Source organism: Poecilia formosa, unplaced genomic scaffold, assembly GCF_000485575.1.
Source record: "Poecilia formosa unplaced genomic scaffold, Poecilia_formosa-5.1.2 Scaffold286, whole genome shotgun sequence".
Taxonomy (NCBI): Eukaryota; Metazoa; Chordata; class Actinopteri; order Cyprinodontiformes; family Poeciliidae; genus Poecilia; species Poecilia formosa.
In genome coordinates this window covers 717982-744861 of record NW_006800225.1, presented here as the reverse complement: position 1 = coordinate 744861, position 26880 = coordinate 717982, and the positions used below count along the sequence as shown (strand labels likewise).

Below are 26880 nucleotides of genomic sequence, written 5' to 3'. Positions count from 1 at the left end.
TGTGCGTTGCTTGTGTTTTCTTAATAGAGTGTCACTTTTCAATCTCTGGATCCTGTTTTGGTGTTTGGTTTTGAGGTGCCAATATAAGATTGTGAGTTTAAGTCCTTATGGATTTTATGGATTTAGCCCTTATTTTGGCTAAAATAACCTGACTTTCATGGAAGCCTGCTAAGAAGGGAGATATTATTAAAAGTCGCAATAAGAAGTCACATTTGCATTTTGCCACAACTCATGTAGAGACCACAGAAAATATGAAAATATGTTAGGGAAGATATTCTGTATGATACGACAATAGTGTAACCTTTTGGCCAACATGCAAAACGCTATGCGTAATAAAAAAAAAAAACCCAATGAAGTTTTAAATAATCTCCACAGTGAAACATGGCAGTGGCTCCATCATGCTGAGGGAACACTCTTCTTCAGCAGGGACATGGACGTTGGTCAGAGTTGATGGGACGATGGATTTATAAAGGAATATAAGAACCTCTTACAGCACATTGATACGTTAGAATGGCCTAGTCAAAGTCCAGACTTAAATATGATTAGGAAACTGAAGCAAGATTTGAAAATAGCTGTTCACTGATGCTCTACACCAGGGGTCACCAACTCCAGTCCTCAAGAGCTACCATCCTGCAACTTTTAGATTCACCTCTGCTCCAAAATGTCTGAGTTCCCTCACCAGCATTCATTCCTCTCTGCAATAGGCTGGAAACGAGCAGTTTATTTGGTCCAGGTGTGTTTGAGCAGAGACGCATCTAAAAGTTACAGGACGGTAGCCCTCGAGGACTGGAGTTGGTGACCCCTGCTCTACATCTATTCAGACTTTTCTTTTTTCTTTTTTTTTTTCTTTTTTTAGATAAATGGACCAAAAATATCAGCCTGTAGATCTCCAAAGCTTTTGGACGTGCCACGAAATCTGGAAAACATTAACAGATTGGACACAGTTCTGTTTTTCTCACTAAAATATTATTTAGTTTTGGATCTGTATGACTGCGGCCTTCATTTCATGTATGCCATTATGTTTCATTTTAAAACACAATTTGATATTTGAAAGTTTTCTCAGCACCCCAACCTTGTTTTTGTTGATCACAAGTGTGGCCCCCGACCCTTATTTTGAGAAACCCTGCGTATAATCCTACGCAGTAATAATGAAGAAACTTTTTCAGAGCATACAGATAATCAGCAGTGTTAGTTTTTTGTTGTTTTTTTATTTGTTTTGTTTGTTTTGTTTTTTTTTTGTTAAAAAAATAAATGTAATTGTTGAAAAAATATTTGAGATGACCTGAAAGTGTTTCCTTCTGCTGGGTTTGTCTGAGCTGGTCCTGAAGAACGAACTGAAGTTACTACTCACTTGGCTCGGTTTTTCTTTCCCCCTCATGTACATCGGTTTAGCTGGTATGCATAAATACTGAGATGCTTTGTTAACTTCTTTGGAAGAAGAAGAAAAAAGAGAAGCATTGCTGTGCAAAATCAAAATACAGTTACGCTTTCCCCCTTATCTCCTCTTTTCCCCGCATCAGGAATGTCGGCGCGCCGTGTGGCGACAGGACAGCTGGAAGAGGTAGAGGGTCCCCCGAACAAGCTGTCACAGGCAGAGTGAGGGGCCACGAGGCCTCCGACTGTCTTCCCTCGAGTGGGAGTGTGTGAGTGTGAGGTTCGCGCCGTGACAGAGGTGAAAGGTGTAGCCTACATACCAGGAGTTTTTTCACGGTGGGAACAGCTTGTCTGGACTTGGCCAGGATTAGGTTTCTGCATCTGTGTGTGTTTCAGAAACTCACAGCTGAGGCGGAGACGTGATGTGTAGCGGCTGGGCGGAGGGTTCGCTCAGATGGAGGAAAACAAGAACCTGAGATGAAGATCAAGATATTTGATTATAAATAAACACTGAGAGAAGATCGGATGACTACGAGGAAGTAAATCATGACTTCTATTAAGAGTCTCAGAGATAAAATGACCTGTTCATCCCTTCAGACATCTCTTATTTGGTTTAGCAACATCATCATAACTCAGGTTTTGTTCGTTTACATTTTGTATGTATAAGCAGTCTCACGTAGTCATATAAAAACATTTTTAAATAGTAGTAATAGTGAATAAATTTGTGCTTTTTTGAAGCATTAATGTAGAGGTTTATTGTAACTATTGTCATTTTGACATTACACATTCATCACATAGCAGATAGTACACCACCAGTAGGCTGAATACATCTACGACGGGATAGATGAAAGCATTTCACATGTTAGAATGGCCTAGTCAAAGTCTAGACCTAGGTCCAACTGAGAATCCTTCACAAGACTTTAAAACATCTGTTCATGATACGTTCTTGATCCGATCTGCCGGGGGATTAACTATTTTTCAAAGACATTTTTAAAAATATGTTTTTCTTCCGCACCTTGATTATTCTCTGTATGGTGATTACACAAAATCACAGTATGTGTGTGCGTGTGACTTTTTTCACAACACATTATGCAGAACAGATAAGATATTAACTGCTTGCAGCATCTCAAGAGAACCACACTTAACAAAAAACCTCCAAAAGTTTAATGTACTCTAAAATTGATGGAAAACATAACATTTGTTTTTAACATTATAGATGGGTTGTTGATGAAAGACATCGGTTTGTGTTGCCCCTGTCCGTTCGATTCAAATCCTGCTGACTTCAACCACAAACAGTCCTGGCTTGCACACACACACACACACAAAAAAAAAATAAAAAATCAGAGCGCCGCTGCTGTCGGTGAGCTGTCATCACCTTCATAATCAGCCTCTGTCCCACCGGCCCACCTCTGACCGACCTAAAACCTCACCTCTCCCTCTCTTTCACCGACTGTGAGTGTGTTGAGGTAAGGAATTAACTTTTTCTCCCCCTGGAGGCATGGTTCGCCCTCTCACTAACGACGCCAAACCACTCAGAGGTCGTCCACTCAGATCCACAGGGTTTGGACGTTATTTTTGTCGAGTTTCTTCCCCTCCACGTGGGCGCACCGCTCATCACAACCAGACCTCTGAAGGCTTGTGTACAGCCCGACTGGTCGGGCGGCATTGTGGCATGTTGCAGCAGCAGCAAACTGCGGCAAAACCTGTTGGTTTGGAAAAAAAAACAGGGAAAGCGGGAGTATGAAAGAGAAAGAGAGAGAGGAAGTGGCTGACGGGGAAGATGAAATCCGACTTCCTCTTCCTTCAACAGCCTGCAGAGAAGCAGGGAGGTCACATTCAGCACTGTTTGGTGTCTCTGTGGCCTCCTGTAAAACTCTAAAAACGGCCCCAACTCGGAGTCAAAAAAGGAGGTGGAGGGACGGATAAAGAATTTGGTTGTCTGCGGCAAGCCCCTGCTCATTCATAACCACAAAGGCCAGTCAGATAATATTCTCCTCCGCCACTCAATAGCTGACACCTGCACGATTTGTTTTCACGCAGGCCCTAAGGCTGAGCAACCCCACCCCGAACCTGTAAGCAAGCAAGTCTCTGCACAACATCCTGCAGGGTGGTGGTGGAGGGGGAACCTGAGCAATGTGTGGCTTTTGTCATTTTTCCACCCCTTTCCTCCTTTCTTTTTTTCCCCACTTTTGGCTCTGTTCTTTAAAGCATAATCACATCCTTCTCTCCTGAGAGATATTTTCCTCCCACGTTGACAAAAGGAGTGAAAAAGCAGAAAGGTGGAGGTAGGGGGGGGGGAGAACACGGAGGCAGGTGAGGGAGTTTTCTCACAATGATAAGATTTCTCCTGTAAGGAAGTCATGACACCTATCTGTCAGGAAGCTCCGTGTAATGGGCCTCAAATAAATAAATAAAAAAGAAGAATATACCCAGAGTGAGTATTTCTGATGTTTATCCAGACAGGTTGCCTCTGTTCGACTCATGTGACAACCGGAGCTGCGCTTTATTTACATATTAGCTGAATTTAGTCAAATGCAAGGGAGATGATGAAGAGCTCCACTGTTCCCACTCACAGGCCAAAACCACAGTCACACAGAGAGATGAGATAAAAATCTAATGTAGTCCTCTGAGCTGCATTATGTTCAGTTTGTGCTGCTGCAATTCAAAACAAAAGGCTACCAGTCCTACCCGGGACAAGACTGTGTTATTATTATTATTATGAGGTTTTCCAGGCCATCAGTGTGATGGAGTTGTTGACCTTCACTGCTGCCCTCTAGTGTTGTTCTTGGGAAGGTCAGATATGTCAGTCTCAGATGTACCAGTCATTCAAAGGTTTGTAGCAAATAAAATCATTGAAACTGTAATGTTGCTATTTTATTCAGCTCACCTGAGTCAATCTTTGTAGAGCCATATATCGCTGCAATTTGAACTGCTTGTATTTTTGGTGGGTATACCTCCACCATCTTTGCATGTCTAGCGCCTGATTCTTCTTTTTAAAATATCCCACACTCTCTCAGACTCGCTGGAAATCATCCTAACTTGAAATCAAATCTAGACTTTGACTAGGCCGTTCTAATGCAAGAGTATTCCACCAAAACAAAGTAAATGAGCATTTGCAGAACTTGCAAAAATTACTCAATAAGATTCACAGTGAAAGAACAAAGAAATTAATATGTTTTGTGATGTGAAAAAAAAATCACAAAACACTTTTTAACTGTTGTGAAAAAAGTATTAGAGACAGTATATAAATTTTATATAATAACTCCTACACTAAAAAGCATCTACTAAGTTTTAAACGTAACATAGTAGAAAATAGATCGTTACATTTAGAAAAATATATGTGAAAGACAAATTAAAGTGTAGATTTTTTTATAATGTGAGAATTAAAAAAAATAATTAGCACAAATAAACTAAATTCTATTACTACAGAATATTTATATAAGTGTTGTTTTCTTTATCAGAAACAGTAACATGGATATGTTGGAATATTTATTGTACTCCGCTGGCAAAAATATGTTGATTTTGAAGTTAATTTAATTTTTCAATAAGAGAAATCCAGAATACACTTATTGAAAAAAATGTTTGGAGGGAAATCGTTTTGTTGCTACACATTCAAGAGGAAAGACGTCTTTAAATCGCAAAAAAAGGGGAAAAAAAGAAAAAGAAAAGAAAAAAGAAACAGGGCAGAAAGAAGGGAAGTATAGTTACAGGTACTCTTGTGCTACAGAAATCAAGGTACGAACGGTTTGAACAACCAAACTCTGCCACTAGGAGGCAGCATTGCCTCACCTGTGTAACTGTTCCCTGGAAGGCGATTTCCATCGGAGGGCTTTCCGCTGCTTTCACTGTCTCTTTAAAAAATAGAAAGAAAAACATATTCGAATCTCTGTTATGAGTCACATTAATAAGATACTTTACTTAGAATAATTTCGACAATTTTATTATTTTGAAAGAAGAAAAGCTTTTATTAAATCTGTTTTTTATTATTTCTGTTTTGTTATCACAAGTTGCAGAATGAGTGAATGTCGACATTCCTGAGTTTTGCGAGAGTCTTTAAACGCAGCACTGACGTTTACTTCTTGCCTCTGGGAAATTAGCAGCTGTCACATTTCTGAGTTACAAACGACACGTACGTCTATATTTTTGAGGTAAGGTGTTCTTTCTTTACCAATAATCACGGCTTTTAGTGTTAGGATGATTGTGCTGATGGCTAACGGAAGGTTTGAGTTCGGTTAAATCTCCATGTGGTTAACCAGATTTTCACACATGAAGCTAATAACTGACACTGCTAACAGCTCGGTTCAGCACCGACACAAATATAAAATGTTTTAACTTCGTGGTACTTTAGGTCCACAGCAGCTCTCAGAAGCTAAACGTGTTGTTGTTGGAAACGTGTTGTTGGCTGCTTATATATAAACACGACTATTATTTAGCTAATGCTTGCTAAGTCCCCATCCGAATGCTAAATAGTTAATTCCTGGAAATATAAGACACCGAAACCACCCCGATATGACCGAGGAAGTATTTATAGTGTTTGATTAAATAAGCTATAGAATGTCAAACTTTGTAACTTTGGTCATATACAAGGTTTTAAGTCAGCCAAGAAGACTAGTAATAGAAGTTGTTATGAAGCAGACTGGTTTACCGGTTAATCTATGTTCATGCCGACTAAACCAGCAGAAGTCCCCTTGTTTTTAAAGGATTTTCAGTCTAGGTGTGGTGTAGCTGCATAATGAATGACTCAAAAGAGGGTTATAAATGCAGGCTGTTTGTTTTTATTATACATCTCGGGGAATTAGAACAGAATTGAAAAATTTAGTCCAGAAACTAGTGAAACTTATTCATCATTTACATTCATCACACACATAATTTTGTATTTTAAGTTGTTTCTTTTATTTAAAGAAAAGTAAACAGTTCGGCTTAAATCAGATGTTTTTTTTTCTTCTTATGGCTGAATTAGGGTTAGAGTGTGGGTTTTGATGTCTTCGATGTTTTTTGACGTTTTTATCTTTACTTTTCATCTATTTATTAATGTCACATACTGTTTTTATTTCTTCTTTAATTATGTAAAGCACCTTGAAATGCCTCGCTGCTGAAATGTGATATACAAATAAAATTTGATTGATTGATTGATTGATTGATTGATTGATTGATTGATTGATTGTAATATTACATAAGACCTGCAGGGTTGGTAGCACTGTTGTTTTGCTTGTCCTGTCAAGCAGCCTGTGAAGTGTGTACCCGGCCTCTCATGTGATGATGCTAGAGTAGGCACCTTAATGACAGTGAACGACTATAAACAGTGGGTGTATGGATGACTAAAAGGGATTTTTAATACAGGAATGTCATGTTAGAGCTTACACACTCTTGCGTGGAACCGACATTGACTGCTCCCATCAGCAGAGTAACCAGATTCTTGCTAAAGGGACAGGCTCAGATACATGTATTCAGGTATTTTAATGGAAAGTTTATAGAAAGGAAAAACTTCGGCAAAGCGTGATGCAGAAGCAGCAGGCACATAATTCAGTTCCCTCGGTGTCCAGTTTGAATACGCTGCATATGCTGAGCAGTACATGTACATATAGAAATTTTCTGCAAAGCTACATTTTGGGCTTTCTTAAATTGTATCACTCTGTGTAATAAAATTTTACTTTTGGAATTCAAATTAAAAAAATTAAACTCATGATTGTCACTGAGGTTCCCCTCCTCCCCCAAATGAATTACAAAAACAAATATCATGCAGCCTCGATCACATCTCCTGCATATACTGCTGTTTGGAGACACACATGGAGCTTCAGCCACTAATAGTCATACATCAGTGTAAAACATTTGTTTAGATTAATAAAATAAAGTCACAGGAATCCATACAGAAGGGTCTAGTTGGCATGAGGCGAGCCAGGCTGCCAGTCTTATCACTGGACATGCACAGATTTTATACCGAAAGGCAATTAAAAGGACCATTTAACTTAATGTGCATATTTTTAGACTGTGGGAGGAAGCCGGAGTACCCAGGGAGAACATTAAAACTCCAAGTCGCCAGAATGGGATTTGAGCCCAGGACCTTCTTGCTGCAAAGCAACAGTTCTACCAACTTCCACACTGTGCAGTCCTTCTTACTAAAAATGGCTCCAAAGCACAAAGGGATAACTTGTCCTATTTTATTTTATTTATTTAGCACACACACTGCATAATGTGCTGCCATGGTTGGGTTCAAGGACTGGACAGGATACTAGTAATCTCTATGAAGATTACCTTAAAATATTACCACAGCAGTTTAGGACATTTGCAGAAATATTAAGTGGTGAGAGAATAATGAAACAGAAACTTAAAGAATTGTAGTGAATAGTCGTGTGGCTTTTCAAGGCAATAATCATGTTCTATGATGATGGTCCTTCAATCCTAAAGTCTAAGTAAATGTAAGCTGATACTGTCCACTCTGGGTTTGGTTCTTTTTTTTTTCTCTCTTTTTTTTTTTTAGACCAACATCCTACAACTCCCTGAGAGTGGTTATCCAGGGAGAAACTAACAGACTTACCTCCTCTGTGAGCAAGTCGGATGGGAATAACTGGCTTATCTGATTTCACTGAGCATTCCTGCATGGTAATGCCTCGCAGGACAAGCCAGAACCTGTTCCTCTCCGCCCATCACCTGTGAATATCACCTATTCACAAAATTCAGTAGTTTATAAATGTCCAACCAGACAAACCTGTTCCTGCCATTTGTGCAATTTAAAACAATTGTTTATTGTTTAAAAATAAAAAAAAAATCTTGTTAAGTTTAAGAAGTGCCGAAAGGCAAAAGAATTGATAAAGTAGTATTTGTATTGGTTCCACATGGGTGCAGGTTCACCGCCGTGGGTTCCAGACGGCGCAGAAGCCAAAACAAGATGCATCATGATAAGATCAATCTTTTGTTTTTGTAACTGTTCAACACTGTGCACCTGTTGCATCAAAACATACGGCTTTAGCAGAACTGTGAATGAGAAGAGAAGAGGTGTTGGCACGTTTCACTTTTTGGATTTGTTACAGAAACCGGCCTGTTGGCATAAACCCGTTGCCACGTATTAGGATCATGCTAATGTTTACTCATTCGCTCAGGCTTTTCCCACTTTGACTCTGAGCACAGGTATTTGGTTCTTGGTGATTTTTCCACCCTTGTTTGAGCCGTTTCTTCCTCCTTCCTGTGTGTTTTTCCCTAGCATGGCACGCGGGCACCAGAAAATTCAGTCGCAGCAGAAAAATGCCAAGAAGCAGGCAGAAATGAAAAAGTCCAAGGGTCACGATCAGAAGACGGCAGCCAAGGCGGCGCTAGTGTTCACCTGCAGCGTCTGCAAGGTATGTCTGGCACCAGAGGGGTTTAAATCAATCAGTCAAGCAAATTTTATTCGTAGACTACGTTTAATTCAGACAGGTGTAAAGCAAAGTGACCTGCACACGTCCTTTTTGAACTGTCTTCCTGTTCATTTAGGGTCCACTTCGAGTCCTACTGGTATGACGCCACCATATTTATCTGAACATTTGAACCTTTAGTCTTTTTTCAGATCTGCAAGGTTCACAAATCAGTTGCCATTAGACACTCCCAGATTATAGCTGTAAAGTCGAGATGACAGACTGTTCTTAGTGGAGGAACAACCTGCCTTTGTGCTGAATGTTAGAGCTGAACTGACTGCTGATCGTTCGATTACTGTCTCTATTCTCAGGCTTTCTGTTTCAGTTCAGCAGAATATTTTAGCTTTTATTATGCTAATTTTCCTAATTGGATGATTTATGTTATAATTTTCTTCATCTCATTACGTGATGTTGCACTTGTAGAAAGTTGCTGGTGACTTTATAGCTTGTGAAAAAGACATCGACCAAGTTGTGAGTTTGTTTTAGGAACATCAACACTCTAAGCTGCCCTTAAATCTTTAGGACTGTTTGTTCCAAGACGTAACAAAGCATCAATTGTAGCTCTCGTTTCAGATCTTAACTGAAGATCCTTTCCAGAATACCTGAGGGTCCTCATACATCCATTGTTCTAAGACCATTAATGGTCTTGGATGCAAGAAAAGCACCTAAAATATGTACTTTTTACCTGCTATAACCCAGGTGTAAAGCAAGGTGTTAATATGAGCTTCATTTTTGATCGTCTTCCCTCAGTCCCAGATGCCCGACCCAAAAACCTTCAAGCAGCACTTCGAGAGCAAGCACCCCAAATCACCTCTGCCCCCGGAGTTGGAGGGCGTGGAAGCATAAGCAACTTGGATAAACCACACTGAAGGCGCTGATCCAGCTCTGAACATGACAGCAAAGAATGATTTAATGTACCCAACATGAAAGCCTCATGCAGTCAACTGCTACCCGCGTGTGCTCGCGTTTAAACGCACGCGCGACTAAATCCAACCGTGGTTTTGACTTCAGGGCCGATGTAGACCTGTACGATCAATGAGCCCAGACTCACTGCCTTCATGTTTTGTACATGTGTCTCTTTTAAGGATCAATAAATCGTTGTCCGTTGCGTCCCAGATGAGATAAAGTGACTATCCCAACAAAGCAAAATGGATTTGGCTCGGGTGGAAAATTCAGATGTTTGTCTTTGCTGCTGTCAAAAGTGACCTAGTTTATTTTAATTGTACTTGGGAGTGTTTTACTCGAACGGAGGCCTGCACACTGTAATTCCTCCAACAGCTCTGTGTGCCCTGCTGTACTGCAGTCTTTCATTCAGCTAATCAGAATTTCATGTTTGGTTGTAAAATGTGAAACTTTGCCAGCTGCCCAAGCTGCTACACAGATTGTTAGGAAGTGAAATTATATTGGAGACTGCCGGCAAGATTAATGTGCCTGTAAAATGAATGTATGCTCCAATAATGTATCATACCATTTTATTAAAACTCACTTTGTTATATATCTGCTGTTTGCTTGTTTTTTATTATTATTATTACAGCTCTGGTCAAAAGTTTGCATTTGTTCATCACTGGCAGAAATATCATCTCAATTGCCTGTTAATGATTTATTTATACAGTTCTTATTACTGTGGATGTTTCTCCAACCAACACAAGGAAACATAATATGCAAATGCATACTTATTCTGCCTTTAGTATTGCCTAAATGGCCATTAGCAAACACATTTTGCTTCCATCAAGCTTCTATCTTGAATCATTGACTCAGTCGGCAGCACGGTTGCCTTGCTGCAAAAAGGTCAAACAATCTTTGTCCTTGCTTGTTAATTATTAGATTCATCAGGGAAGAATGACCAGCACTGCATTCATGATCTTGACTGACAGAGAAAAATGCAAAAAGTTGCCACAACCGACAGCTGACTTGGACCCAATAACGTCCCTCCAACAGGCTGTGACATTTTAAAATCTGTACATTAGGTTTTTCATCGCCTGTCAGTGTGACACCAAATCAATCAGGCCAGCTAATTAAAGGTTTAAATTTTGTCTCAAAACACTTAAGCACTTGACATTGGACAATAATTGACTGTAATGGGGCAGAATGTAATCTGTTAAACGGGCTAATGGCTAATGCAGGGGGCACAGTAGACATTTGAGATGCGGTTCTAGAGAAAAGACAAGGTAGTGGATGAGGAAACGGCAGCAGGAGAAGGTGATTGGTACAAGATGTGGTGTATTTCTCCCCGTCTTTAATTATAATAACATGCGTGCTGCCGACTAGAAGAGCCTGGAATGCCTGGCATGACCAGCAATCTGTTAATAAAAGCTCCACTCTGCCAGAGCTTTTTACAACCTGCTGCCAACAACTAGTTTTTGCCAGCTTTCTAGTTTTCTAGTCAAATGTGAACAAAATTGAACTCTTTTAACTGCTTTCAAATCCCTCTGCAAAATAAATCTGTCATTGCAAATCACCATAAGTATACTATAGTGAAACATGGTCTTGTCATCATGTGATCAGAGATGATGGGAAGATAGAGCAAGGCAAACTTCAATAAAGTCTGTTAGAAGCCACAACTGATCCTGATTCACCTTCAACCAGGACAAAAAAATAAAAAATAACATGCAGCCACAGATACAATTAAATGATTTTGATAGAATGGCCCAGTCAAAGTCCAGACCTTAATCCAATTTAGAATAGGTGGCAAGACTTGAAGATTGATGGTCTCAGACCCTCTACCTCCAATCTGGCAGATCTTGAGGTATTTTGAACATAAGAACCAAACAACAACAACAAAACAATCAGTTTCTATGTGCAAAGTTGTTAGAGGAAACAAACTCAGACTGTGGTTCTACAATCTTTTAAATGGAGGGTTCTTAAAACACGTCCATAAACTTTTCAGATTTCTTTTGTTTAAAAAAATGTTTTATTTTAACTCTGCAGTGATAAAATGTGAATGGGATCAAGGGGAAGCTATCGTTTCAATGGATTGTAAATAATTATTTGGCTTCAAAACTTCTTCCTTCTGATGACTCAGTAGGAAACAAATCAACAGGGTGGAAGCCACGCTGCCTGTTGCTTTAAGTGTTTGAGTGACTCGACTCTGTGAATCACTGCCTGCATTGCTTCAAGCATACCGGTAATTCATTTCCTTCCTTCCTGTCTATAGACTTGTGAATGAAAGAATGCCACACCTGGTCATTCATACAAACATGGAGAAAAAACTGACTGAGGGTAGTTTGTGTTCAAGCAGGATGGAGTCAGGGGGGCTTGGAGGGAGAGCGATGTGGGTAAAAAAAATTAAAATAGCTGGTATAATTAGGTGAAGCAATTCTCCCTGGCTATAGAGCACCTATTTTCAGCCAGTGGTCTCTGTCTGAGCTGTGCTTGTAATGAAACCAAAAAAATCTGCTAATGTGCTTTGATTTGGACTGGCTAATTTTTTGAGAAAAGCAACTCAATCTGTAGAGACATTCTGCTCTATATTGGCAACATTATTCCTCTGTGTGTTGTTTTTGAATGACCTTGTTTCAATGTCAGAGGAGCATTAGTCATTTTCCAGCTACTTCTTGCCTGCCTCAGCAAACCTCAAAATCCAGGACACGCCCTTTGGAAAACCAAAGTACAAATCATTATTGCACTGTTGAGTCTTACTTCTTGAAGCTAAATCAGTCATTGCTCCAGTCAGGGGCCCCGTTGATGACTCTGAGACTTCCTCACTATTTTATTACACTCACAGAGAAGATCTGTGTCTGTGATTACACCTATGTTACCCCTCAAAACCCAGACATGACTAGTAGAACTGGATGAACAGGAACAGTAGAGTCCCATAGGGCTAAAAGGGGAAAACCATTATCACACATACTATAGGATTTAACTTTCTAAGCTTTTAAATGGAATGTAGAAGTTTGATTGTAAAGCAGAACATAGAGGAACATGATCAAATAGAGTATTTTTTCTATGCATTTCTGTCTTGTATCTTTTTCTGAAATTGTTCTTTTGTCTTTCTTGACCCACTTTGCAAATGTTGTGTCAACAGTTATAAGTTAACTGTGATTAACACAGATATTTTACAGTTTAGTTTTGGTAGCCATACTCTTTGCTGGTTAACACAAAGAATCAATAAATCATTTAATGAACTTGTCTGACAACAAGAAGTAGGTTAAAAGATCTCAAAAAGCAAGCAGCCCCATTCTGTAGAAATTCGAGAACATGAAAGAAACCAGTCTGGAAAGTGTCAGAAAACCATTTTTAGGACTTTGTGAGTTCAACAAACCTTAATGGCTCATTGAGAGCCATTAAGCACAAAGAGAACATGGGTGTTGTAAACATTACCCCAAGGACGTAAAAGAGGCATGTCAGAGGGGAAATAGTTCTCCATGGCCCTCTCTCTATGCATAGGGAGAGCAAAAAGTATTTTAGGTTACATTTTGTGTTTCTTAAATTTTGTCCCATCATTTCTAATCAACACTGCCTTTTCCAAGCAGCTTCTGAATAAATATAGACTGTAATAATAGGGAGGTCAAGCTTTCATGATCCTTTTCTGGTTGGCTTCAGTTTTTACAAATAGTACATTTTTAAATATGATAAAACATTTAACATTCTCTGGAGTTTTTGTCCTCTGTTCTATCTCTTTGCTTTAAATGTATCTAAATCTTTAGTTCTAGCAAGAGAAAATTAGTCAGAATTTAATTTATTCTAATGTAATTTTACATTTACACTCAGAATATGACATCATTATGTTAAGTATCATAATACTTTTTACATTTACTACACTGTAATTATTGTGTAAACTAAAACATTTTCAAATTTTTATTCAGTTTTTATTTATTATTATTAGTAGTATGGTTCTGTCACAAAGTCTCTTTCATCCTGTTATGTCTTCATAAATATATATAAACAGGTTTTTTTTTAATTGCTGAGTGAGAAAGGAAAAAAAACAGGAATTATTTGCTAACAAAGATTGAAAGGAGGATATGAAAATTTTGTAAAATATTTATTAGTTAGTTAAATGTATTGTACAGATATGGGCGTGTAATATCTCCCTTCAATATTCTTTTAGATTTAGACAAAAAGAAGAGGAAGTTCAGCTAAAAAGATTTCCGATTGGTCAAAAGGCGGTAAAAAATTTTGCCTGTAAATTTGGTTACCTAGCAACATGGGCCTGACGTCATCCGTCCCGGCGCGACCCTGCTGCTGTGCGTTTGATTGGAGGGAAACCCCGTGGATGAGCGGGAGAGAACATCAGCTGTGCGGCCGTGGCATCAGGAGCGACACCGTTTAAAGACATTCACAGGTCAGTCCTACATCTATTTTTCGTTTTTACTAACCGATGTACGTTTATCGAGACATCGTTGAATTCCCTCTGCACGTCATGGAGTCGCTGTGGGCCCCACGTTGGTCGCCGTTTTTGTCTGGGGTGTAGGTGGAAGTCATTGATGCTCCGCTGCCCAGTCATTGTTTGTTCGGCGTCTGCTGAATGAGCAGCGCGAATCTGCTGCTCGTTAACGCGTCTATTCTTGTATTCGGCATTTTTTTTAAGAGGGTAGCTTGTGGGTGTGTCGAATCCGTATTTGTGAATGAAGCGACTTAAAACCGGACGATTAATGGGAGTAAAGCCAACGGCTCCGTTGTTTTCCGGAAGGCGAAAAAGGGCGTTCACTGTGAACTGAAGTAAGCTAGGCTCCTTTAATCATCTCACCGTTAAACTCGTTCAGTGAAACTATTCGTATTTTCTCTGTGCGAGGCATCGTTAGGCACTGAAAATATAACTTGTATTCATTTATGAAAAGCGTCACTTATATAGCCGGACATGGTTTGACCTCAGTGGGCAGGTGTGTGTGTGTGTGTGTGTGTTTGAGAGAGAGAGAGACAGAGAGAGAGAGAAAGAGTGAGGTAAAACTGGGTGGGCGACATTCCTCAGAAGGGCGCAGGTGTGTGCTGGGAATTCTCCCCATTAATGATCGTTTGATTTCATCTTTTTATAAAGCTGGGATGACCCATAGCTTTAAAGCCTCTTATGTAACACAGGGAATCTGAATTTTATTGAATGAAACATCCTGGTCATCCACATAAGTGCTCGCGACATGTTAAAAAAATAAAAGTCCCAGAGCAATAAGTCAGTTACCATGTTGCCAGGGCAGTAGGACTTGCATGGCGTTTGGGTTACTGCATTTGTTGTTCTTGTCCAGTGATGGATTGAATTTTTTTGTCTTCCATCTAAGCCCCTGTGGAGACTCATACACTCCATTCTTGTGTTGCTAGTTAATAAACTGGTGTGGGCTATATGCTTTTCATATTGAATTTTGCTAAAGAAGTCGATTGGTCACATATTGGATAGCTAAATCGTCACTGGTACAATATGCCGGCTACTTTTCTAATACATTCAGACGAAAGTGTTCTCTCTGCCATGTTGTTTATCTGTAATAACTGATCAGACAGAAACAAATCTGCCAAATAGATTTCAGACCAATTTTTACTTTTTCAAAGCTTTTACTTGCTTTGTAAAAGAAAAAAAAAGTTATTTGTGATCTTACTGCTAAGAGAGTCCTATAGGTATTTATATTTGTTGATGTGAAGCCTTGTGTAAAAACAAGGTTTTCTTGATTCAAGAGGAAAGCAGTCATTATTCTTATATTGCCGAGTAGCTTGGTTAGCATTACTGACTTTGAACAGCAGTCTGCGTGTGTTGGTGGTTTGCAGGCTTTAGGCATGCTATTTTAGATGGCAACCGCTAAGATTTTCCGTCACATCACTCCTGCAGTTTAAAGTTTGTATACCGAGATGCCAAAGCAAACACTTGGATGATCAGGGTATTCTGTGGCAGTACGGTACATAGATTAAAGAAGCATTGCTCCTTCCCTGCTGGTTGCTGAGCACTGCAAATCAGCTGGCTGAAAGAAGGCTACTAAATGTTTGGAGATGCCAATATCTTCAAACCCTGTACATTCCACTACAGACAGAGGCTAACAGCTAAGGGAAAATGTGTATGTACAAATTGACGTCCTTTTTTCTACGCTCAGAAATTGAAGTATAATGTGACAAAAAACTGCTTGGTTGATGCCGAAAATTGACCACCAGCAGCAGCAGCCAGAATTTACCTCTATTTTAATGAAGAAATGTACTTTCCTATTTTAAACAGCTTCTTGCTTCTCTGCTTCTTTGTGTAAATCAATCTGTGAGAAGACAAAGCAGGTGATTCAGTGTGAATAATAACAGTAATGAAGTGAGAAGCTGCTGTGCAGATTTACTCACAAAGAGTGAAACACCGAAGGGATTGGAGCCGATATCAACTAACTTAAGGATGGAATAGAAATATCCTTCACTGTCTGTCAGTGTGGAGAAATTTAGCTGTTGTGCATGAAGTGACAGATTTCTAAATCATTTGAGTGTTTTGGTAATGAATAATTTGTTACACAAAGAAAATTTGTTTACGTTATTGTAGTTAAATGTAAAAGTTAGTTCATGCATCAGATCCAGCACTCACCTGTGGTTCCTGTTTGTCCCCGACTTCCTCTCCTCTGTCCTTCCTTCCTCGCGCTGCCTGCACAGAAGCCATGGCAGACAAGGGAGAGCAGGTACAGAAGGCCAAGCTGGCCGAGCAGGCCGAGCGCTACGACGACATGGCCGCAGCCATGAAGGCCGTCACTGAGGAGGGCTCGGAGCTCAACAACGAGGAGCGCAACCTGCTGTCGGTGGCCTACAAGAACGTGGTGGGAGCCAGGAGGTCCTCATGGAGGGTGGTCTCCAGCATGGAGCAGAAGTCAGACAGCACCAAGACTGCACTGGCAAAGGAGTACAGGGAGAAAATCGAGAAGGAACTGAACGACATCTGCAAGGAAGTTTTGGTAAGGAAAGGTTAAAGCAGGTGGTGGAAAGAACAAATAAGCAGGTTTCTGATTAAACTATTGGAAAGTTGGTGATTCAGAGATTTGTTTGTATGCAATTTGAAGATGAATAGATCACTGGGATTACTTGGTATATTACTTATCAGGTTTTCAAAGACTTGAAGCAACCAGGATTATCTCAGCGCTACAAATTTTCTTTTATGCTTACTCAGTCGTTTTAAGATTATTTTGTGCCATGGCAACAATTAACATGTAGAGCAGTAGCAGGAAGGGGCTCCTCATTGGATGCTGCGGTGACACCTACTGGCTGCATGTGGTACTTAAACATGGTGATTTAGGAGTGTAGAATAAAGGGAGAAGTCCAGCATGTCATTCACATGGCAGTTTTATCCCAAGAAGGGCTTCACAAGGCTTTACAAGCAAGTATTACAGTAAATACATGCTTTTAAAAGCAAGTATTTAAAATTAAATACTTGCTTCTAAACCTGTCGGGAATATACTTTATGCTCCTTTGGTCAGTGTTTCTTTGGAGACCAGCTGATTTTTAATTCCGGCCAGGATATTGTAATAGGGTTTATGCTATAAATGTCTTCTGTTTTTATCGAATATTTTATTTTTGATGGAGTCTTTATGTAGATGCTATGTGTACATTTACGTTGCATTGTAACAATCATGTTTAACTTCGTTCAAATTTCCCCAAGCCATAACTGCAAATTACTGTATTTTTTTGATACTTGAATACAAAGTATTTCATACTTGTGATGTGGAAGGTAAAGGACTGATTTTAACATTTGATCTGAAAACCTTCACTTGCATTCTTAAGCTCTTTTAACGATCAGTCCTCTAAATAAATTCAATGTCCTTTGAGGAAAAGAGAGGTTTGCCACAAGAGAACACAGCAAGCATGTGAATGAAGGGGCTCTGATAAAATGAACTAAACCTCGTCTGCTATGGTGGCAGCATCATGGGTAAGAGTTCATGGGGATGAATGAAGCTAAATACTATTTAATCCTGGAAGAAAATCTTCTGGAGAATGGAAAGAGTAATCGTGACGGGCTGCTTGTTTTTGTTGCCATGCATTAAAGCTCATCTTTCCAATTATATTATCGCCCACTTAGAGTGTCAACTGATATAGATCTTAGTGACCAAGATCATAAAGGTCATGGGACGTTCAGGATGTTAAAGGAAAATTTGATTCATATGCAACAATACTTGAACATGGCAAGGATAATTTGAGCTTAAGCTATTATGGAAAAATAGGCTTTTAATCTCTAAACTTGCAAAGCTGGTGGCGTCATGTCCCAAAAGACTTGCAGCTGCAGGCGGTTCTACTAACTATCGTCTCAAGGGGAGCTGAACATGTGACTAATTTCATTGTTCTATTTTATAAAAATGCTAATTTCACTGGAAAGTTGTGCCTACCTGTGTGAGTCACATGACTCAAAAGGCTCTTTTTGCCAGTGTGTTTTTAATATTGCTCATCTGCTTTTAAGAAGCAGTGAAAAGGTGATGGTGCTTTATTTAATTCATATTTTCAAAATTTTTTATTTTAGGGTTTACTATATAAATGCATTTAAAATTGTACCCTTTATCCTGCAGGATTTACTCGACAAACATCTCATCCCCAAAGCTACGCCCGCTGACAGCAAAGTCTTCTACCTAAAGATGAAGGGAGATTACTACCGATACCTGGCTGAGGTGGCAACTGGAGAAGACAAGGAAAGTAAGCAAAACGCAACTTCATACATTGCTTTATATTTATCCTTGTGCTAAAACCTAGATCTGCAGTGTGTTTCTGTGTAATGGTCTGTAGCTCATTTATCAGCTTGATGGGATGAATGTGTTCTGATCGGAGATCCTGTAAATCCTCCATATCGTGAAGACTTGGCGTGTTTCAGGTGTTTGTGGGCAGAATACTGACATCCTCTTTGTCCTTGATCTACATCTGTCAGCTGTAGAGCAGGGATGGGCTGCTGCAAAGAGAGCGGCACCATGCTGTTGGCTGCTTTTAATCGCCAGGATTTATTCCTAATTTTCTATCGCAATGTGAACCGTGTTCGTTTCAGAAAGCAACTTCTATGTAAATCATCCATAAAGTGTGAAGGGAATGGATTATTATTACCTCTGTAAATCTAAAACAATCACTTTTGGTTGGGTGTAAGCCCTGTTCAGTCATTGATCTGTATTTCTCCAACCCTGTTGTTAATCATTGGGGGGTGGGGGGGTTTCTGGCCTTTTTTCTTTTCTCCCCACTAAACTAAGCCAGTTCTTAACCAGTTCCAGGGCATCTAAAGGTATCCAGAGAGCTGCAGTGCAAAGATGAAAAATACCAACACAAATCATATAAATCTTCTATAAAATAGATGCCCCAGTGTCATTAACTTGCCCATTTTTAACTCATATTTTGATTGGCTGTTGGTTTTCCTGAGCTCACCTCCAGTTCTTTCTCCTGGCATCAGTTTGGTGCTGATGGAAACAGATCAACATTCCCAGCCAATACTAGGCAGTGGAAACCTGTAGTGCCAGTTTGGCGGAAAACTCCTCCACTTACAAATTAAAATGAGGCTTTGTATTTCAGAATTTTATCAGTACTCTTTTATCATAACAGAAGAGCCAAGACGTGTCGGGTAGTTTTGAGGTCTCAAACTCCAATCTGGAATATCTAGAAGCACCCAAGGTCCAGCATCCGTAAATCAATCTCAGCCTTCATTCAAGCCTTCAGTCCTGCTGATGATTTTTATTTAAATGTGCTGCACCAGAAACTCATATAAAAGGTGCAGGACTCCAGTACCCAAGAACTAGAGTTTAAAACCTCTGTTTTAAAATAAGTTGCAGGTAGTAAAGCAAAACAATAGTGAATTAATAAGTCTATGTATTCACAAATGCTTAACCCCAAACAAATAACAGGGGAAAATACATCAGTTTGAAGGATATGAGGCTTTTCTTAAGAAAGCTTCTTTTACAATGAATTTAGACAGCTGTGTCTGGACTTAATATCATTAAATGGATGTAAATTTTGCTGATGCATATTGGTATCCAGATGTTTTATATGCTTTTATATGTTTTACTCCCTTTGAACATGTGTATCCTCACCTGATTAATCATCTTCTTTCATGAAGCCATCATCAACAACTCACAAGAGGCCTACCAGAAGGCATTGGATATCAGCATCAAAGAAATGCCTCCCACACATCCTATCCGTCTGGGCCTCGCGCTCAACTTTTCTGTTTTCTACTACGAGATCGTCAACTCGCCTGATAAGGCCTGCCAACTGGCCAAGTCGGTAGGAATCCCCTCTCCAACCACAGTCCTGTTTTAGTTTCATTTAACCAACTTAACCTTTGGGTTTTTAAAAGCTAATGTTGAGAACTGCTGCTTACATGACTCACACTTAAAGCATTTGTTTGGAAAGATGTTGATGCAATGGACTTGCAGCTACTTTAATGTATTGCAAGCAAAGAAAAGGAATGAGTAAATTTTGCTGGATGTGGAGCTACAGAGCTTTTGCTTCATTTTCTTCTAAAGTGAGAGGAAGTGAATGTAAGGAAGACAATTTTCTTTAAGCCAAGCTTGATGGAACTGTACCTCCATGTTTAATTTGGAACTGGAATTTCAAACATTGACTAATGAAGGTTTAAATTTCCAATATTTTTAAATCTATTTAAAGATTACAAACTGAAAACATTCCTGCTTTTTTGCTATTTTTCTTCATAAGCTTGCTGTGGTTGTTTCCCTAATCCTGCAAGGTTGATTAGAGTTACCACGTTACCTCCTCAACATGAGATCAGGTTCTGCAGGAAGGACCTATTGACCCATTCATTCGGTTCAGGTGTGCTGAGCCAGAGAACATGTCTAAAACACACCGGACGGTGGCCCTTAGTGACTGATTTTGATCACCACTCCTCTTAAATAGGGTCTGGTGGTTTAGATGCCTAAGAAATCATTATTTCTCCTTTTTTTTAATTTTCACAAACCTATCAAAGGCAACATGGATCATAAACCATGCTTTAAAGAATCTGTACCTTTAGTCTATAATAATTTACAGGTGATCAAGCATAGAACTGATATAAGTTGGTGCAGAAGCCATTTAGGACGCTGCAGAATCTAAAATATCATGTTTCATGATAAAACCAACCTACTAACTTTACTCAAATATCTAGTTATTAAAACTGTAAACTTAAGTGGAAGTATGAAGTGGACAACATGCTGAAACTGAATAAAGGTTCTGTGATTCCAGCTTTGTAGTTTTGATAGGACCATTGATCATAAAATATCCTGAAACAAGAATAGAAAACATGAACTAGCATCACAACAAACTGAATTCACTTTTAATGTGAAAGTCTGAAGAGTGAACAATAAACTAAAATCTCAAAGTTTGTCTTCTGTTTTACGCATGTTGACTTTAAATCCTCCTACCAGGAGTCTTGAAAAATTTGAAACTAGGCCTGTCACGATAACAAATTTTGCTGAGCGATTGTCTAAAAAAATTATTGCGATAAACAATAATATTGTTTCAAGACCTTCTGACACTGATTTAATGAAAATGACTAATAATGCAAGCGATTTCCTGCCATAGACAGATGCACTTTATTTTCAAAAGAACACAACACTGGAACTAATAAACTAAATAAACAAAATGGATTCTCAGTCTCCATTAACAAAAAACGTACTTGAATAAAAACTAAACAACATAAAGCCAAAGTGGAAATAAATACTTCATTCAACCAAACGAGTGCAGATTATGAAGTCTGTTTGTGCCCTTCAGTAATCACTAGATTTAAATAGAGAAGACGGGCACATCCTGACGCAATAGTTCACACTACACAATGTTTTGCCCTCATTTTCTCCTTACGACAATCTTAGATCGTTGACCGATCTAAGATTGTCGCTGGTGATTTCGTAACCGATCATCCTGCAGTGTGATTTAGATTGTGGTGGCTGCTCTGATCTAAATCAGGGGTTTTCCCGACTGGGAGCTTTAGGCAGCCTGTTGAATGTGACAGGTAGCCAATCAGAAAGCGCAGATTCTCCTCCTGCTTATAATGAGGGGAATCCCAAACTGCTGACACGGCACTACCGGACATTGGAGAAATGTGGAAACATTAATATTTATTCAACATTTCGAGAAAGAATATAGAAATGACAAGGGGAGGAGTTGGAGCCAAATTGCTACCGCAGTTGATAAACCCGGTAACTTTTCAGCTGTTCTTCATTAACGTGACATAAATAGGCTATAATTATTTTCATTCAGTCAGGACTTTACGCTGACTCTAGTGACATGCATCACAGGTGAATTCTAGTAAAGCATTGATTAATGCCTGATTTTAAAATTATAGTCCTTATTTTGCGCCCATGTGGCTGGACTCCACATGGCACGATCGAACCCGATCGAACCGTTATACCTAGGATTTCTGTCGGCTAAAGTGTGGTCTCTCAGGTTTTGAAAATGGGCCGACAACTCATGTAGTGTACGCTGGACATTACACTAAGGAAATGAGGAAGGGAGGGTCAGTGGAGAGTATCGGAGTTGAGTCTTTTTTCATTCGGTGTCATCAACAGAAAGGGGGGGAAAAAAAGGCAGGAAGAGACGATAAAGCCGATAATTAAAATGAGGTCGATGGGTTTAATTTATCGTGCAATTAATTGATTTATCGTTTATTGCGACAGGCCTATTAGAGACTTGTGTATTTTATATAGTTTCCCCATTTAGCCATTACTTTAAATATGCCCCTCCTGTCTCCTGCAGGCGTTTGACGAAGCCATAGCCATGCTGGACACTCTCAACAGCGACTCCTACAAAGACAGCACCTTGATCATGCAGCTGCTCCGTGACAATCTGACAGTGAGTTACTGCATCATGTTGACCTATATGTAAAAGTATTCACACCCCTTGAACATTTGCTACATTAAAACACACAATCCTCTGTGTATTTTTTTTATTTGGTGGGACAACACAATGTAGAGTATAATTGTAAACTGGAAACAATTAATTCTTAATTGGAATTAGATCAGAACTTTGACTGGGCCATTCTAATACATCCATGACCGATGCTGTACTCTGAAACATTCTGCTTGGTTAGATTATTGTGCCCGGTTCTAGTGAGTTTTTTTTCCTAGATTACCAGGAAGACGTGTTGTGGAGGTTTTCTGCCAATGTTTTGCATGCAGGCCGGTTTGGGTGTTTTTTTTGGTCAGAGCTCCATATGTGCTGTGTTGCCCACATAGCTTGTGCCGTGTAAGCCAGACATAAAGAGTGTTTTCTTCAACAATGGCTTTTATCTTGCAACTCTTCCAAACGTTAGCTGTGTGGTTGACAGATTCTCCTACATTAGTTGTTTTCTGCAGCTCCTCCAAAGATGCCGTACGCCTTTTAACTGCTTACCCGATTAGTGCCATCCTTTCCAGGTCTTTCTTGGTAAAGGGCTGGAGAATTTGTTTGTACCTATTTTTGTTATTTAATCACCAGAAGAACATTGAGCTATTTTAGCAATAAACTCTACATGATTGCATCTGGTAAGCCCTATAATTAAAAGTATCATTGGGATTGCTACGATTTTCCATTGTTTGTTTTTATGAGAGCAGTATTACTGCATGATGGATTGATCAGTGCTCATTTGTTTTGGTAAGTTGCATTATAACTGCTTTAAACTTCTCCACTGCTTTCTACCTGACCAGTCTGAGTTGTGGTTCATGATTTGGGTTGTTTATTTTGGGATATCAGAGTAAGAAGGGCTGAACAGTATCTCATTCTCTTAACTTTGCAATTGTGTTCTACTTTGTGTTGGTCTGTTCCCAATTAAATTGAAGCTTGTGGTTATAAAGTCACACAATATGACAAAGGTTAGTGTGTTTGCTCTGTAAAAGCTGATTTTGATCAACTGCTCAACCCTGCATTCCTCCGGCGCCTCGTTGCAGCTGTGGATGTCGGACGCGCAGGGAGAGGGCGAGGAGGAAGGAAAGGAGACTGAGCAGGAGCCGGCAGCCGAGAACTGAACTACAGAGAGACAACGGGAGAAAAATAAAACACATTTTTTTACCTCTCACCAGCCTAAGTTGTGTGCTTGGTTGTGTGTGTGCGTGTGTGCACATACATGCACAGAGATGTATGTTTACACTCCACTGACCGTGTGTAAAAGTACAGGATGTGTGTGCAGATGCATTGAAGTGAATGTGTGGGCGTGTGTGTGCGTGATCGAATGTGTGCGCGCGCGTGAGTGAATGTGTGGTTATTTTATGAGCACCTCCACAGAGAAAAGAATGGAATAGACTTGATTTCCTTTTGAACATTATTATTATTCCGTCAACCTGTGTATTTTTGTTTTGTCGACTTTAGGTCCCTCCTCTAGGACTGCCCCAGTGATCTGTAACATTTATCAGTGTAGCAAGCTGCTGCTGTTGCAGGAAAACAAGGCGACCTCTAATCTGTCTCTCTGGGCAATTTCTCTGTTTTTACTTGAACTAAACAACCTTTGTGACACTTTGGTCCACTAAACTTTCTCTGAAACCACTGTAAACAGAGGGCAGGGTCCCTAAATGTTCCATCTGACAGTAAGCAGTGATTGTACACTATTACAGGTGAAGCTCCGTCTCCGTAGTGCTTGTATCCATCCCGCCCTGTTGGTGTCCCGTGTAGTGTGTTAATAGATGGTACATGTTTCAGGAAGTGTTTTCTGTTTGGACGACCACTTACACTTTGGTCCATTTGTTAAGCGACCTATTATCAACAGTGAAATGTGTAATCTTTGATTTCCTGCAGTTTTGCATACCACATAAAAGTTAACAGCTGAAGATGACGACAACTTGATTAAAAATGGCTCGATACTGTAACCTTTTGATATTTTAACTCTTCAGTGGTGCAGAGGATACTTTTCGCCATGCGCTTTTATGTGGCTTTCTACTCTTTTTCTATTCAGGTGTTCTTTTCCATTTTAATTTTCTGTATTTTATTCCCTTAGACTCCTGGAGAATGTATGTGGTTCTCAGTAGTGTGGTGTGGGGGGTTGGGCATGTTTCAAAACTGGCAGTTTTAGTTTAGTATTTAGCTTTAACCTGGTGTTTTAACATATTTACTTTTTTTTATGGGAGTAAATCATGATGTGGAGTAAAAAGTGAGCATAGAAATTGTCGTAGAAAGCTTCATTAAAAGCCATTTCGTAGTTACAAGTAGTGCCAGTTTCTTCTAATTCCAGTATTTTGGTTTAAAAGAAGATGGGATACAGAATTTGCAAGTTACACAATGAGTGGATTATTTGGTTATGCGCTTTCATGTAAGTGGAATTAAAGCATTCAAACTGAGACTTGTGGTGCTTTTTCTGTATTTATGAATCAGCTACATTATATACATATACATTTCTGTCAGCTACATTTACAATTTCTAACTGCCTTTATGAATTGCTTTTACTTCAGCAGCAAAAATGATTTTTTTTATTGTACATTTATTCAGTGGGTAACAAATCCTGCTGCAATTAACTGTTTTAAACAGACTTAATGGTATAATTGAACCTAGTGCCAAAACCGCCACAGTTCAACACATTTTATAGTTATGCTTTAGGAAATGCATCTAAATGTCGGTTACATATGGATACGAGTCCACCAGATTTAGATTTGAAAAAGTTGCTCATGAGTTTCAAGTAATCATGCATGTTTTGTGTAGTCTGTCAAGATTCTCAGGGCATTTGGAGGTAAAGTACAGCCACAGCATTACACTTACTCCACTATGCTTGACAATGAACACAAGGTGCTTTTCCACAGAATCCTCTGTTTTACGGCAAACTGACAGCTTAGTGTTTGCTATATCAAAAGCTCAATGCTACTCTCAGCAGATCAAAGCTTAGTTATAATCACAGCTTTAGACATTTCTGAGATAACACAATAAGTGACAGACATCTTCCTTCTCCGCTGCCAAAGTAAAGACACAATTTAAGGCCTGTGATGCTGAAGGCAGTTTCAGTTTGACAGATGGTTGGTTTTCACCAACATTGCTGCCCTCTGCTGATGACTGCTGTGGATGTCGAAGGACCAGAGAAAATACTGCATGCATTCACTGGAAAGACAATCGTATACTGTCTAAAAATATCTGTGCATTGAATTCTCATGTCAGTAGGACTAAAATGCAGGCAGGGAAAGAGAATTAAAATTTTCTGTCACGCTATAGGATTCAGCTCCAACACTTTTGATTCCTTCTAAGGAGTTTTGGGGAATACAAGCAAAATTTTTATTTAATTACTTTTAGTTTTAGGTTGCAATTTGCATGTAATAATGCACATTCACCGTTCACATGTTAAAAAAAAAAGTTAAATTTGTTTTCAAGTGTCTTCATAAAATATGTTTTAATAAAACAATTCCTTGTAGCATGTTACAATTTACTTTATTTAAACTAAAAACAAGCATGTTTCAAATAGGTAAAAAGCTTGATTAGCTTAAGGGTAACAATACATCTTTGCATAACTGCAAACCTACCAAGAAATTACACCTGTGTTGTTGAGTTTCACCAGTTCTCCATTGGTTTGTCAAAGCTTGTAAGATTGTTTTATAACCTAATTATCTTTTAAACTTATCCGCATCTTTATCCTTGGCCTGTCTGCTACATTCTTTGGTCTTCGTGATGCTATTTGTTCACTAATATTTTCTAAAAGCTTCTCGCAGAATTGTATGCATCTTGAGATTAAAATTTAAGTGTCTGTTTATAGACTTCTGAGGGATTATTTGATGACATTTTTATTTTGGGGTATTAGAATAAAGGAGGCTCAATGCACATTCTTGTCACACTACCATTTTCCTCCTATTCCACTATTTATTCGCTATACAGCGAAATTTGTTACTGTACAAGAATAAAATTAGTACAGTTTAGGACAATAAATACTTTTACAAGGTGCTCTGATATTTTTTATGTTGACTCAATTTTTATTCAAATTTGAAATTAAGAGTTTTAGGTCTTGGTTTATAAAAACATGACGAACTAGAATGAGAGTTTCATAAATTGATAGTTTAGTCATTTAAACATTTGGGAGATTATGTAGTAGATGCCATTCACAAAGAACGGAATCTACTGAATGATCATTCAGTGAAACTGCATCATTTATTCAGTTTCACTTTACACCAGGTCAGTGTTGGCATAACAATAAGTTAGTATTCGCCTTTTAAACACGTTTTTCAGGATTCCACCATCATCATCATCGTGCCTACCCTCCTGGGTAACGCCCCTTTCCTCCTCAGTGATACTGCAGTATGATTGGTCCATTTGTGTGACGCATACATCGATATATAGTCAAGCAACCTCCCCTCTG

At 39.1% G+C, this 26880-nt stretch overlaps 2 protein-coding genes and 1 long non-coding RNA gene across 5 annotated transcripts; 2 read left to right on the top strand and 1 right to left on the bottom strand.

Annotated features, from left to right (window-relative positions):
• Positions 1-1767: 1767 nt before the first annotated feature.
• Positions 1768-13976, bottom strand: LOC107838614 (uncharacterized). Its single transcript, XR_001664700.1, has 3 exons — positions 13898-13976; positions 5164-5225; positions 1768-1846 (listed from the first exon to the last, which is right to left on the bottom strand). It is a non-coding gene; the product is annotated as an uncharacterized LOC107838614 (long non-coding RNA).
• LOC103151590 (zinc finger protein 706-like) lies at positions 5414-10259 on the top strand. The gene is made up of 3 exons (XM_007571745.1): positions 5414-5522; positions 8573-8708; positions 9513-10259. The coding sequence occupies exons 2-3, from the start codon at positions 8574-8576 to the stop codon at positions 9606-9608; spliced, it is 231 nt and encodes a 76-aa protein (XP_007571807.1). The 5' UTR covers positions 5414-5522; position 8573; the 3' UTR covers positions 9609-10259.
• LOC103151589 (14-3-3 protein beta/alpha-B-like) lies at positions 13947-24887 on the top strand. Of its 3 annotated transcripts, none has more exons than XM_007571741.2 (6): positions 13947-14043; positions 16299-16594; positions 18194-18317; positions 19714-19877; positions 22341-22436; positions 23510-24887. In XM_007571741.2, the coding sequence occupies exons 2-6, from the start codon at positions 16304-16306 to the stop codon at positions 23585-23587; spliced, it is 753 nt and encodes a 250-aa protein (XP_007571803.1). In that variant the 5' UTR covers positions 13947-14043; positions 16299-16303; the 3' UTR covers positions 23588-24887. The 3 variants fall into 3 exon arrangements, with proteins under 3 accessions (XP_007571803.1, XP_016537070.1, XP_007571805.1); XM_016681584.1 differs by having other exon boundaries at positions 13962-14043; positions 16302-16594; XM_007571743.2 differs by lacking the exon at positions 13947-14043 and adding an exon at positions 14263-14420.
• The last annotated feature ends 1993 nt before the right edge of the window (positions 24888-26880 follow it).

Coding starts and splice junctions, on each gene's coding strand:
- LOC103151589 (XM_007571741.2), top strand. CDS start 16,304: ATGGCAGACAAGGGAGAGCAGGTACAGAAGGCCAAGCTGGCCGAGCAG. Junction 16,595..18,193: donor ACATCTGCAAGGAAGTTTTG/GTAAGGAAAGGT, acceptor TTTATCCTGCAG/GATTTACTCGACAAACATCT. Junction 18,318..19,713: donor AACTGGAGAAGACAAGGAAA/GTAAGCAAAACG, acceptor TCTTTCATGAAG/CCATCATCAACAACTCACAA.
- LOC103151590 (XM_007571745.1), top strand. CDS start 8,574: ATGGCACGCGGGCACCAGAAAATTCAGTCGCAGCAGAAAAATGCCAAG. Junction 8,709..9,512: donor TCACCTGCAGCGTCTGCAAG/GTATGTCTGGCA, acceptor GTCTTCCCTCAG/TCCCAGATGCCCGACCCAAA.